Source organism: Rattus norvegicus, chromosome 2 (assembly GCF_021556685.1).
Source record: "Rattus norvegicus strain SHRSP/BbbUtx chromosome 2, alternate assembly SHRSP_T2T, whole genome shotgun sequence".
Classification (NCBI taxonomy): domain Eukaryota; kingdom Metazoa; phylum Chordata; class Mammalia; order Rodentia; family Muridae; genus Rattus; species Rattus norvegicus.
Genome location: NC_141535.1, coordinates 24,011,496 through 24,026,152, shown reverse-complemented (window position 1 = coordinate 24,026,152; position 14,657 = coordinate 24,011,496). Strand labels below are relative to the sequence as shown.

Here is a 14,657-nt window from a genome sequence, read left to right as displayed (position 1 = left end):
CCTTTTTTCTTTTTTTAAGATAAATTTCATTATTTATTTTGTATGTATATATGTGGTGTATGTGTATATTCACATTGTGTGGGTGGCGACATGGAGGTCAGAAAGGGGTATTGGATCCTTGGTGTATTGGTGAGCTGCCTGATCCAAATTAAACTGCTCAGTTGTACATGTACAATAGTTCATGGGTGCTGGGATCCACACTCAGTCCCCTGACAGAACAGTGAGCGCTCTCTCTGAACCACTGATCCGTCTCTCCAGACCTCTGTCACAGAATGTTTCCGTCCTCTGGTTTTGACCTTTTGGTTTTGAGACAGGGTATTTTGTAGCTCAGACTGATCTCATACCTAGCGGCTGAGCTGAGAATGACCTTGGACTTGTGGTCAGTCGTGAGGGATTATAACCGCATCGCCGGGGAGGGACCGAGTGTTTTGCACGTGCTGGACTAGTGTTCCGCCAGCCAAGTACATCACCAGCCTTTCATCGTGCTTTAGAAGACAGATTTACCTCTGCTTTAATCTTTTCCCATTTGTGAGCTTTATTGTTAATTAGCAATGCGCATTCTGTTTAGGCAAGGGAAAAGTTGTCTACAAAAGTATTTTGGATTTTTTATTTGTGGTATTTGAATTATTGCACCTGGGCTTTCCCTGTTCGTTTCTCTTCCGCAGTGACAGTCAAGTACAGCAACTGCCTTATGGCAGATGGTTAGCGAGTGGTCTTGATAATGGAGGCACCTAGTAATGGTGACTAGAGGACTAGGTCAGGGCTGGGTAAGTTGCAGGGCCTGTCTTACTGTCTTAACTTGGTGACTGACACAGTGAGTTGTAGTGGAGTTGATGTCAGCATTTGGAAAGGTCCCAGTGAGCCATGGTCCTTATCAAAGTCTTGCCCCCTTCCTTCCTATTAATTCCTTCCTCAATGCTCTGAGTTCCTCGGGTGCTATATGTTCCTAATGCTGGCACTGCACTAGAAGCTGTTGGGGTACTAGCCCTGGCTTACTCAGTCTAAGATGATTAAGGCGCAGCATTTAGAGCACTGGGATACATTCTCACGCTCAGCTAGGGTTCAGAACGAATGCCAGTGCAATCCCATTGAGTAAGGCTTCTACCGCGCATTGCCCCAGTGCCTCCAGATATGTCCGGCACTCACCTGAGAACACTGGTTCAGGGCCCCAGGTCGACCTTCAAACTGTATGCCCAGTGTTTGGGTATGGTGATGCTGCTGGTCCCCAGAACTGGGTGGCTCAGGCTCATCAGACTCGAGCGTAAACACTAGCCTATGTCTGCTCTTACTTAGCTGAAAAACAAGTTTCTTGGAAAATGCTTCATCCTTCATCCTTTTCCCAGGCTACCTGGATGGGGATTTTATGTGGAATGGTAGTCTGGATTCCTCAGCTGAAACACTGCCTTCTTCTAGAAAGTGGTTCTGATTTTATTATAATTTACTGGGAGAAATAAAACTAAGGGATGTTTAATACTAGTTGACGTAGTGGGCCAAATTAAATCACAAACCATGGTAACCATAAGAAGTGGGGAGCGAGGAGAGAGTATTGACTGGAACAGAAAACGCCACTGTGAAGGGGAGACTTGAGTTGAGCGTCGTGTCCTGGTCTAGGCTACTGGACGGTAGAGCTAGGGTGATCTTCTAGGGCTTTGCATTGACCTGTCTGTACCAGACACTCTTCGGTCCTTGTTAGCATCATTCTCAGGGGCTGCTCGATTACACCACAGCTGCTGGATAGCCACTGTTTGGATTTTGTACAAAAGAAGAGTCCCTCTCCCCATGGAGTTAGAACAAGTTTGGCTAGTGTTCCAGAAGCAGAGTGGGGGGTGGGTAAACCCGAGCATAATGATGGCATAGTCATTGCATTTCTGTGCTGTTTCAGTAAATATTAATTATTTTTGTCACTGGTCATCAAGCTAGGCTTCATATATGCTATGTAGGAGGTGTGCCACTTTAGTATCTTGCCCAAATTTATGTCGTCCAATAGGGTGATTTTGACAATATAGGCTGGGTGACATATAAATGAAATGTAAAACAGTAATTCTGACATCACTCTACTGCTTAACGTCCATAAAATAACTACAAGTAATAATGTGAGATATTTGATAGTTTACTCTCCAGTCAGAAGTGATATTCGGTATACAAAATAACCTATGACGGTAGTATTAACTAACCAGAGCAAGCTGGATCCAGCCATTCAGAGTTGAGTCATAAGTAGCGAGCCTCCAAGTAAAGGCTGAGGGATGGCTGGCAGCCCAACACACTGTGCGCTGTGTTGCACTGTACACTATGTCTAAGTCGCAACCACGTATATTGTTCTATAATTTAAAAAAAAAACAACTTTAAACTTACTTTGGGGTGCTAGGGATCACACCTAGGGCTGGTGTGCTAGGCAAATAGTTTTCCACTGAGCTATATCTCAGCTTCTTAATTCTCTTTAAGATTATGTTGATTGTAATTCTCCCTACCCAGGAGGTGACACGGTAAAATTCTCCACAGTAGATGAATAGCTGAAACGGGAAGAGAACGATGAATTCTCTCTTTTTGGGGGTTAGACACCTGAAATCAAGGTGTTGGGTCATGCTCCCTCTACGGCTCACAGACTGAACCTGTCACCTCCGTGCTGTGGTGGCTAACAGCAGTGCTTGACATTCTTGGCTTATAGCTACACTACTCTCCATTTCCGTGAGGCATTTTCAGAACTTCGTATGTCTGTTTCTGTCTTCGGATGTCCCTCTGCTTATAAAAATGAGCAGCCTCTCCTTCCTTAATTATTATATTATTTAGCTCCTGTTAAGATGTGAATGCTGGTTGACAGTGCGCTGGAGGACTGATGTTGCTTTGTGTGCAGACATAGCTATGCATGGAGAGTTACTGTGTTCTTCTGTGTGAGTACATGGAATTCAAGCAGCTTTTGCCTTAGAATGGAGCTTATGATAGTTGGATAAACACTACACTGGGCTGTATTTAAGAGCAAGTATAAGAAAGCAGGAAAGAAAGCAATTAGTGGGGCTGGAGGATTGGCTCAGGGGTTAAGAGCACATGCTGCTCAATCATGAGGACCGGGGTTTGATCCCAGCCTACATCAGACGGATGGTGCGGTGTAAGACAAGACTTCCTCAGGTCATGGTACACAGGATGTTAGGAGGCACCATAAGGAAGTGGGAAATGTGGCTCCTCAGACAGTTCGGGCAGGTACTACATACAATTATCGCTCTGTGATATCTGTTTCATCAAAGAGACATTGAGGTTCGCTCCAGCCTTGCTGCGAACCCTCAAATCTCCCATGGTCACCGTTGTTCACAGCATGGTACTGCTCCTGGTGGGATTAAGTGCTTGTCTAGTGTTTACCATCCTGAAGTTTGGCTCTCTGACTTCGCCATGCTGGGCTAGTAGAGCAAAAAGAGTAGAAGAGATTAATTTAGAAGAGGAACATTAATAGGCAAAACTGCTAGGGAAATAAGAATGATATTTATCAAGTGGTACACAGGGTACATTGCGTTAGTCTGGTCGTCCATATTATCTCATTTAAAGTGGCTGCGTTCTCTTGGCATGACTTAGAACACAAGTGACACGATAGTTCTTAGATCGATGAGTTCTTGCATTAATTGGTATTTTTCATGTCTTCTTTGTTGGTGGATCACAGGAATGTTCTGATGGCTACATGTGCAAAACACAGTTTCAAATAAAGAAAGAGACTCCAACACCACATCGGGAAACACCCGCCAGTGTGCACACGTGTCTCCCCACAGAGGTGAGTAGTTCAATGGAGAGCGAAGCATATTAATTAAGAGCTTTCGGTCCGTGTCATGTATGTTTATATGTTAAAGATTTAAAGTAGCCCTGGATGCCGGGACTTTTGGTGGTAGGCATGTGAATTTCATTTCTGAGCGGTTGTTTTCTTCGTGGCAGTGAAAGCAGCAATTGTGGTGTATGGTGAGAGTCTAGACATCCTTCATACCTTTCCTCGGCTCTGAAGACCCACAGGACTTCCTGTCGTTTTGGTTTTTATCCAGTGACATCTCCACCGATACAGATCTGACTCTGCCTGCTCTGCCTTTGACAGCTTTTCTAGTCATTTGGAAATGTGTAGACTCTGGGTCTCATTCTTTAGGAAAATCTGATTGACTTGAGACATTTACAAAATTAAACGTTATTAAAGCACTGAGTTCATAGTGGTTTTCTGGAACATTTTCAGTCTCTCAATTAATCAAAATACAAATGCCCTTAACATGTTTCTTATTCTTAAGAAAAGTTGTAGATATCCATTCTGAAACACTGGGGAAATCTGTAAAACTGAACTAATTCTCCGTATACCTTTAATATACACTGTTAGCATTTTGGAAAGTACTGCCTATTTTCCTTAGGTTTCTCCTCTGCATGTGTTTGGTACCCAGGAAGAATATCACGACCATCCTTACGTTTCAGTAAACGCAGGATCCGTGTTCACTTCTTTTTGATGACTACAGCGGGATTATATAGTCTTACGTCAGGAACCACTGGAATGTTAACAGATAAACGATGGTTGATGGGAACTAACTGCTTCAGTACAAAGGAAGAAATCATAGCTGTTTCAATCCTGAGCATCTTAGTAAAAAGACAGCTGTTCTTTGTACATGTGTCCTTGTGTGTGGGGGTTCTCTGCGTGTAGGTGTACGCACCCCTTCTGTCTGTGTGCATGTTCCTCTCTGTCTCTATGTGCGCATGTTTCTGTCTCTCTGGGTGCACATGTTACTGTCTGTATGTACAAGTTTTTGTGCGTGTGCCTTTCTGTATGTGCATGTGCCTATAATGTATGTGGGTGTGCATATGGGCCTGAATGTATATGGATGCCAGGTCCGTGTAGGTGTTTTCCTCTTCAGCTCAGAGAGGGTCTCCCTCACTGAACCTGGGGCTCACTGTTGGTTGACGACGGTTCTTCTTTCACATCCCAAGGGCTAGGACACACTACCACCCTCAGCTTTCACAGGGTGCTGGTGGTCTGAACTCAGCTCTGAACTCGTCATGTGCGCTTGCAAAGCACTTTACCCACGGAGCCATTTGCCTCGTGGAGATGCTTCTTCTTCATGTGTGTAGGGGCAGGAGTTCCAACAGCGTCCGATCAAAGTCTTTGCATCGGGATTCGGTGCTTGGGAGTGCTAAGTGCTCCATAGAGGTTGTTTGATTCTTGATTACTGCTGCCTGGCCCAGTAGCCAACACCAAACCTGAAGCCAAGCATGTTAGGAAGCTTTATCAAGTCGTTACGTGTTAGCTTAGAAAGGTAACAGAAATGATGATTAAAAAGACAAGTCACTGGTTTTTGTCCAACGAGTTGGCAGAGATTTTAAAAGCACCAAGAGTGCTGTGGCAGTAGGAGAGGCCGACGCTGTCTGATGTGACAGGTTGACAGGCTAAACCTGTGCTCATGGTGTGCGTAATCTATACCGATTAGAGAAGTTTAACCTCATCCTTTCCCATCTGTAACATTGCCCAGTGCACTTCACCATTTAGGGATGCGGAAGAAGTGACCCTCGCGAAGCCCCGCCCTCGCAGTGTCCTGCCATTGGCTCTTTGCTGCGCCTGCCTCATTTTGGTTCCACCTCCAGCCTTCAGCTTAGCCAACAGGCTGGTTTCCATGTAATGCTTTTACATCACAGTAAACTCCCGAGTGGTGCTCACACAATAACCAGAAACAAGCAGAATTTTATCAGGAAGTGCACGTATCATACTGCCATTTATGGTAGGGAACAAATAGAAGCGACTGTAATGTGCACCTGTAACGGGTTGGTTAATTAAGGTCCGTGCACCATGGATGCAAAGACTAGAAAGACCTCTTAGATGACCGATAGTACAAGAATTAAATGTTAAATAGAAAAGGGACAGTCGTTATAGACAAAACAACGTAATCCAAGAACATTTACTGCCCTTTGAATTAGCTGTTGACCATGGTTTTAAATATTATCATTTTTAATCTCTTCAAAGAGTAAAACCCTTATTTCTTCCTTCTCATCGCTTTGAAATCCTGTGGGTTTTTATCTGTTTGTTTGATACAGCAGTTCCGTTTGGAGGCACCATCTATCTATGTAAGTTTGCTTTCTTGAGGGTATCCCATTTTCTAGCTCCCAAATAAGAAAGAATGCTTTTAAAGTTGACTGTGAGTGACGGTGCCTCTGGATTTCTTGCTGGTCTTTAGCTGAAAGAGTAATGGAGAGATTCTCAGCTTGGTGTGGCAGTGTGTGCCTCTAATCCCAGAGACAGATGCAGAAGAATCAGAAGTTCGAGGCTCTCTTCAGCTACGTAGCAACCAGAAAGACGGAACCTTGTTTTAGACAAGAAAGCAAGCAATGAACAAGAAAAAAACACAGAAATAAAAAGGATATATATATATATATACATATGTATATATATATATATATGCAAGTATTTATGTAGCATAGATATTATTTTCCTTCTAATCAAGTAAGATTCTCTTAACTGCAGATTATTTTAAACGTTTTCTGTTCTGCCCTTTCTCTTCAGGGGTTTTCTATAACAGCGTGGTTCCTTTGTTTCTCTTTCATATCCCGTAAACTGGTGTTTACTGTTTTGAGGTCGGACTGCTTCCCCAGAATGTAGACCTGCCCATAAAGGGTTACATGATAAATATCTATAATCTAACTAGATCACCTTACTTGTGTATGTTGATAAAACCTGGCCAATCAGATTAGTTACTTTGAATTGATTGAATTCTAAAAGGGTATTACTTTAAGTAGAATAGTATTTTTTACCCCCTGATAATCAGTGTACATAGAAAAGTTACAAATGTCTGAAAAGAAACACTTGCAGTGAGGTTTTCTGTAGTTTGGTTTGGAGGGGAATGTGCTGCTGCTAAGCCTATCACTTGCCAGCCGAGGAAGGTGTTTTATTTTATTTTAGTTTTTCTTTTTATTTATTTTTCTCTCATATATTGCATTCCAACTTCAGCTTCTCCTCCCTTCCTCCCCTCCCCCAGCCTCCCCTTCACCTCCTCTTTCCCCTAGATTCATTCCTCTCTCCCTTTACTTCCCTTCAGAAAAGAACAGGCTTTTCTGGGACATCAACTAAATGCAGCATAAAAGCTACAAGACCAGGAACAAATTCCTACATCAAAGCTGGATGAGGCAATCCAGTAGGAAGAAAAGGGGCCCAAAGTCAGGCAAAAGAGTCGGAGACAACACTGCTCCCACAAGAACACCGAGCTACACAACCATAGGATACAAGAAGAGGACCTCGGTCAGGTCCATACCGGCTCCCTGGTCTCTGAGAGCCCACTCAAGACCCTGTCAGTTGATTCTGTGGGCTGTGTTCCTGTGGTGTCCTTGACTCCTCTGGCCCCTGCAGTCCTGATACGCCTATTTCCCCCTGCCCCCAATTCCAGTCACCACTTCCTGTATTCTTTCCCTCTTCCCCCCACCTGGTATTTCCTGTTCCCATCTCCAACCCCTGAGTCCATCCTTGAAATCTATTTTTAAACACATGTATGTGTGTGTGTGTGTGTGTATGTATGTATGTATGTAATTTTTACATCCTGACCACACTTTACCCACCCTCCTCTCCTTCCAGACTTTCTCCCCACCTCTCCCTACCCACTGTCCACTACTCCATTTCTCTTCAGAAAAAGGCATGCTTCCATGGATATCAAACAGCCATAGCATATATCTAATCCAGTATGTCCAATATCATCACAGAAATATTTAAAAAATTTTTTTATTTAGTATTCTCTCATATACTACATCCTGACTGCAGTTTTCCCTTCCTCTCCTCCTCCCATCCCCCAATTCCCATCCCTCAACCTATTCCTTAGAAAAGGGCTGGCCTCTTATGGATATCAACCAAACATGGCCTATCAAGTTGTTACCTCCCTTCATATTTAGGCTGTATGAGGCCACCTAGTAGGAGGAAAGGCTCCCAAAGGCAGGCAACACACTCAAAGACAGATTCTGCTCCCACTGTTAGGAGTCCCACAAGAAGACCAAGTCACACTGTCAGTGTTCTAGAGGACACAGGACAGTGATTGTTCAATGAGCCATTGCAGATGAATTTAGGCTTCTGAGCATGGGGGTGGGGGTGGGGAATCAGCCTCTGAAGGACTAAACCCTGACTGCTTCCCAGAAACTCTTTTTATTGTTGTACAAAAGGCACCTTTAGCAAGTCAATTTCTGAATACCAAAACTTCTTATCTGACCTAAGGGTTATCTTTAAAGACCCATCACCTAAGTGTTTCTCAGCCAGAGGAGACTTCCTGGTTTGCCAGGCCTAAATTATACAAAGGCTCTGAGAATCCTTCAAAAGAATAATCCCATAAAAACCTCAGACAACAATCGCTGACAAAAGGCTACTTCAAAGCTGAGGTGCTATCCCCCCCCAGATTCATGCCAGATAAAATGGTTCTGCTAAAATTCTGCTACACTATACAACTGTTATATATGCACGGGGCTTGGGTCAGTCCCATGCAGGATTCCTGGTTGGCAGTTGAGTCTCTGTGAGCCTTTATGAGCCTAGGTTTGTTGATTTTTGTGAGTTTTCTCATGGGGCTCTTAACCCCTCTGGCTCCTACAGTTCTTCCTCCCTGTCTTTCTTCAGGATTCTCCAAGCTCTGCCTAGTGTCTCACTGTGGGTCACTGCATTTGCCTCCCATAGTTGCTGGGTGAGGCCTCTTTCTTGATGCCAGTTAGGCTAGGCAACAGTCTATGAGTACAGCAGGATATCAATCAGAATCATTTTATTGACTTTTTTCTGCCAGTGGTGTTCTGTTCTATCCCAGGTCTCTGTGCTGTCCAGCCTTTGGTTTCTGGACCTCCAGCCAGTGTCAGGGATGGGGTCCCTCTCATGGCAAGGTCACAAGCTGGACCAGCCATTGGTTGGCCATTACCACAATCTCTGTGCCACCTTTACCCCAGCACATCTTGGAGGTAGGACCAATTGTAGGTAGAAGGATTTGTGGCCGTGTTGGTGTCCCAATCTCTCCACTGGAAGCCTTGCTTGGTTACAGGAGATGGACTAGTTCAGGCTCCATGTCCCCCATTGCTAGGAGCCTTAGCTAGGGTCACATTCATAGATTCCTGGGAGGTTCCATTGTACTGGGTTTCTAGCTAGTCCCAGAGATGCTCCACACACTATCTAGTACTTTCTCCTTCAATCCTCCCCACACCTGGACCCCCTGTTCTCATCCCATGTGCCATTAGACCCTTGTCCATCCCCTCTTTTACTCAGTCCACCCACAATGTCTATTCTGTTTCTCCTTCACAGTGAGATTCCCTCTTGAATCATTCTCCTTAGCCTCTCTGGGTCCGTGGAGTGTAGCATGATTATCCTTTACGGTTACCGTCCAATCGTAAGTGAGTATATACCATGTTTGTCTTCCTGCGTCTGGGTTAACTCACTCAGGATGACCTTCTCAAGTTCCATCCATTTGCCTGCAAATTTTATGAAGTCATTGTTTTTAATGGCTGAGTAATAAATAGTCCATGTGTATATGCACCACACTTTTATCATCTACTCTTTGGTTAATGGACATCTAGGTTGTTACGGATAAAGCTGCTGTGAACATGGTTGAGCAAGTGTCCTTGTATTACGGTAGATTTGCTTTGGGTATATGCCCAGGAGTGGTATAGGTGGGTCTTGAGGTAGATTGATTTTCAGTTTTCTGAGAAGCCACCATATTGATTTCCAAGGTGGCTGTATATGTTCTCACTCCCATCAGCAATGGAGGAGTGTTCCTATGTTTTCACATCCTTACCAGCAGGAGCTGTCACTTGTGTTTTTGATCTTGGCCATTCTGATAGGTGTGAGATGGGATTTCAGGGCCATTTTGATTTGCATTTCTTGGATGACTAAGGATGTTGGATGTTTCTTTAAATGTTTCTCAGCCACTTGAGATTTCTCTTTGAGAATTCTTTGTTTGGATTTGTACCCCATTTTTAATTGGATTATTTATTTTGTTGATATCTAGCTTCTTGAGTTCTTTTTAATTTTGGATATTAGCCTCTGCCAGATGTGGAGCTGGTGAAGATCTTTCCCCATTCTCTGGCTGTTATTTTGTTCTATTGATGGTGTCCTTTATCTTACAGAAGCTCTTCAGTTTCATGAGGTCCTGGTTACCAATTATTGATCTTAGAGCATGAGTCATTGATGCTCTGTTCAGGAAGTTGTCTCCTGTACCAATGAGTTCAAGGCTGTTCTCTACTTTCTCTTCTGTCAGATTCAGTGTATCTGCTTTTATGTTGAGGTCTTTGATCCACTTGGAGTTGATCTTTGTACTGGGATATATTTGCATTTTTCCACAGGCCAGCATTCTGTTAGACCAGCACCATTTGCTGAAGATGCTTTTATTTTTGTCCATTTTGTATTTCTGACTTCTTTATCAAAAATGATGTGTCCATAGGTGTGTGAGTTTACATTTGGGTCTTTGATTCCATTCCTCTGATCAACTTGTCTGTTTTTATGCCAATACCACTTGTTTTTTTTTTTTTTAATTACTATTGCTCTGTAGTACAGCTTGAAATCAGGGATGGTGACACTTCCAGAAGTTCTTTTGTTATAAGGATTATTTTAGCTGTCCTGGAAATGTTTGTGTTTCCATACGAAGTTGAGAATTGCTCTTTCCAGGTGTATAAAGTATTGTGTTGGAATCCTGATGGGAATTGCATTGATTCTGTAGATTCTGTAGATTGCTTTTGGTAAGATGGCCATTTTTATTACGTTGTTCCTAGCTATCCATGAGCATGGGAGAACCGTCCATCCTCTGCTATCTCCTTCGGTTTCTTTCTTCAGGGACTAGACGTTTTTATCATGCAGGTTTTCACTTACTCAGTTACTGAGTTACCCTGAGGGATATTTTATATCATTTGTGGCTGTTGTGAAGGGTGTTCCTCAGCTCCTTTGTCATCTGTATGTAAGAGGAAAACTGAAAAGTATTTTTGGGTAAAACTTGTATCCAGACACATCAGTGAAGTGTTTATCAACTGTAAGTGTTCCTGGTAGAAATTTTTGGGTTGCTTATGTATACTACCATATGGGGCACCATTTGTAAAATAAAAGATTATTCTTTTTTTTTTTTTCGGAGCTGAGGACCGAACCCAGGGCCTTGCGCTTCCTAGGCAAGCGCTCTACCACTGAGCTAAATCCCCAACCCCAAAATAAAAGATTATTAATATTATTCTGTATATATTAATTAATGGTAGAAATTAGTATGGTGGCAATTATTCAGGCCAGCTTTTCCCCAAATAACCCCACAGAGATCATTTAATATTTCTTTTTTTTTCTTTTCTTTTCTTTTCTTTTTTTTTTGTTTAATATTTCAAGGACATAGGCCTTAGCTGGCCTTAGATGCTCAACTAGCTCCTCTAAGTTAACCTGACCACCTAGCCACATCCAGCCATGTGGTTAGCTATCCCTTTTAGGTCTTCACATCTGTCTTCTCCCATGTCTCCTGGCACAAACCTTTCCACCTTCTTCTTCCCAGAGTTCCTTCTCCTTCCCAGAAAGTTCCCCCTTCCACTTTCTGCCCAGCTAATTGGTAATCAGATTTTTATGAAAGCCAATCAGGGAATACCTTAGGTAGATGAAGGATGACAGAGACACAGGGTACGCCAACAATCATATCATCTTTGGATACCAATACTTTGACTTCTACATTTCCTATTTAAATCCCCTTGATCTCCTTTAGATGTCTTATTGCTCTAGCTTGAACTTTAAGTATTTTATTGAATAGACATGGAGAGAGTGAATAGCCTTGTCTCATTCCCAAGATTAGTGGAATTGCTTTCAGTTTTTCTCCATTTAATTTGATGTTGCCTTTGTTATGTTTAGGTATGTCTCTTGTAATCCCTGCTCTCTCTCAGACTTTTATTATGAAGGGGTATTGGACTTTGTCAAAGGTGTTTTCAGCATCCAATGAGAAGATCATGTGGTTTTCTTCTTTTCATTTTTTTAATATGGTGGATTGCATTGACAGATATTCCTAATTTGAACTATCTCTGCATCCCTGGGATGAAGCCTACTTGATCATGATAGATGGACTTCTTGATGTGTTCTTGGATTTGGTTTGCAAGTATTTTATATAGTATTTTTGCATCAATGTCCATGAAGGCAATTGGCTGGTAATTCTCTTTCTTTCCTTGTTGAGCCTTTATATGGTTTGAGTGTCAGGGTGACTGTGGCCTCCAAGAATGGTAGTGTTGCATCCGTTTCTATTTTGTAATAGAATAATAATAATAATAATAATAATAATAATAATAATCTGAGAAGCACAGGTGTGGGGTCGTGGCTTTCCTGGTTCAGGGCGTTGGCCTGGCCTCTGGTGGAGCAGAAGACGTTGGGCAGAGGGGTGGGCAGGGTTATGGTGATGAGAGGAGGAGTGGTTTGTGTTTATTTGCAGGTGTTGGGGAACTGGAGGGGGGTGGGGTTTTCCTGGGGTTCAGGACTCTGGCCTGGCCTCTGGTAGGTGTAGGCCAGGATCCCTAATGATCGAGTTGTTTTGGAAATCAAAGTAAATTAGATCGCCTAGTGTGGATCACTTGGAAATTGTATTTTGTAATTTTTTAGTCATGTCCTAGCAGTATGATATGACCTTGTGTAAACCTCAGTTTTCTCACGTCAAGTATTTGTTCTTTTGCTGGATAAAATATGCAAAAGTATTACTATTAATACTAACAAAATATTTCCTGGTCACAACAATGAAGAACACTGAGCAAGTGGGGAAGTTAAGAAGGAGAAGGCATGACATCTCGTTTCTGTGCTTCTCATGCTTTCAAAGGTTGGGATAACCCTCCTCAGGCATGGTTAGCCAGCAGTCGCTCACAGATTTGTAGGGAGACCACTGAATATGACTCTAGCCAAAAAGTAGTAATAAAGTGTTTAGGGAACTGTGCATGTACTGTGGTAAATACTAGACTGAGTTACACGTCTCCGTTTGTATAACTTTTTTCTTCATTAGGGTTTCTTTCTTTCTTCATCAACATAAATTTCTATTTATTCAGTAGTATGATTATGGGTATGATGATCTACAATTTGCTAGTTTTTCATTTTTAGATATCTCTGAATTAATATTTTATCTTAATAGCTTGCTTACATTTGTGATAGAGTAGAAAATATTATGACAATTTAAATATATACTTAGGGTAAATGATAATAAGATGGGGAATATATTGTTTCTCTTATGCAGTGGACTATTCATATTTAACAAATTTTAAATTCCATTATTTAAGCAGATTTTATGATGAGGATTGATTATGCTCCTGATAGAAGAACTCGAGGGATATATAATCTTAGTTTGTGAAAATTACAGATTTAGCTATAACTATCCTTTCAGGATGGGACCTGTCAGTCATGAAAATTCGGATGATTAATGAACTTTAAACAAGTGTGTAAAACAACACTGTCAACCATCAGTCATCAAAAGATGCCTACAGTCTGCAGAGGGAGCTCAGGACGTGGTCTGTGGCCCTAGGAAACATTGACTTAAGCAAAATACCCAGTTTTAACCCTAAAATTGTGACATTCAGATGGCTAAAATAATCATACTTTCTGCTGATAGTAGCTGATTGTGCCTGTTTAGCTTGAACAACTGTGCTAAGGGAGTGCACATATGTCAATGTCACAGGAATGCACATACATGAATGTCAAAGGAATGCACATATGTGAATGTCACAGCAATGCACAAACATGAATGTCACAGGAATGCACAAACATGAATATCACAGGAATGCACATACATGAATGTCAAAGGAGTGCACAAACATGAATGTCACAGGAATGCACGTATGTGAACGTCACAGGAATGCACGTATGTGAATGGGTGGGTTTCAAGCCAGAAAGAGGAGTTTCCGTGATGTTAGTACTTTCATTTGTTTATCCCCAGTCAATATTTCTATCAGTGACTCTAACAAATTCTGCTTAACACCCGTTTGTTTGGTATTAATGTCTGTGTACCAGGAGTTTAATCCTCAGGAAGAGATACCTGCAGCGATCATTTATCAGCTTTTCTATTAGGTGCCAATGCCCTGTATTAGTTCTGTATGACCGCGGCAGACCTGTGGTAGGAGATGGTGATGGATTTAAATGTGAAGTCAGGTAAGTTGATGTTAATAAGGAAGACAGGAGTCCAAGCCGCTGGCACTGTGCTGCGTGATCTGAACACATTATCTCCTGATACAGACAACCTTCATTACCATCCTTGTACGCATAAGGAGATGGGGACATGGCGGCTAAGACCCTTACCCAGGGACAAAGGCAAGGCCATGATTAAGTTTGACTTCAAAACTCATGCTTTAACTACTTCATAAGCAACAGGAACTATTTTAGTGGACACCAGAAATCACCTGGAGGCTTGTTAAAAACAAATTATTATATAACAGTTTGTTCAAACTAATTGCCGTGTCCACACCTACAGCTTTTAGCAGGTCTGATGGGGACCTAAGAATTTGCAGTTCTCCTAAGCTTCCAGACGGGACCGATGCTGCTGCATCAGAACCACACAGTGAGAACAACCAGGCCTGTCCTCTAGCATGCTTAGTAGAGCTGAGGTACTGCACACATGGTTGGCTCATGTGAGGAGTCGGTCAGTACTGCAACAATTTAGATGGGATGGAAGTTGTCTTGTCAGGTTTGCCAGAAGGAGAACATAGCCTAGCGTTTCTCTTCAAATGATTTGCGGCAG

The 14,657-nt window shown here is 42.4% G+C and overlaps 1 protein-coding gene across 13 annotated transcripts in view; it reads left to right on the top strand.

The window, feature by feature from the left end:
• Positions 1-14,657, top strand: part of Atg10 (autophagy related 10) — a 290,792-nt gene that overhangs the window by 71,381 nt on the left and 204,754 nt on the right. For 11 of the 13 annotated variants that reach the window (NM_001429165.1, NM_001109505.2, NM_001429163.1 and 8 more), the window contains 1 exon segment: positions 3,647-3,754. In NM_001429165.1, the coding sequence (NP_001416094.1) occupies positions 3,647-3,754 (108 nt within the window). 13 annotated transcript variants of the gene reach the window in all.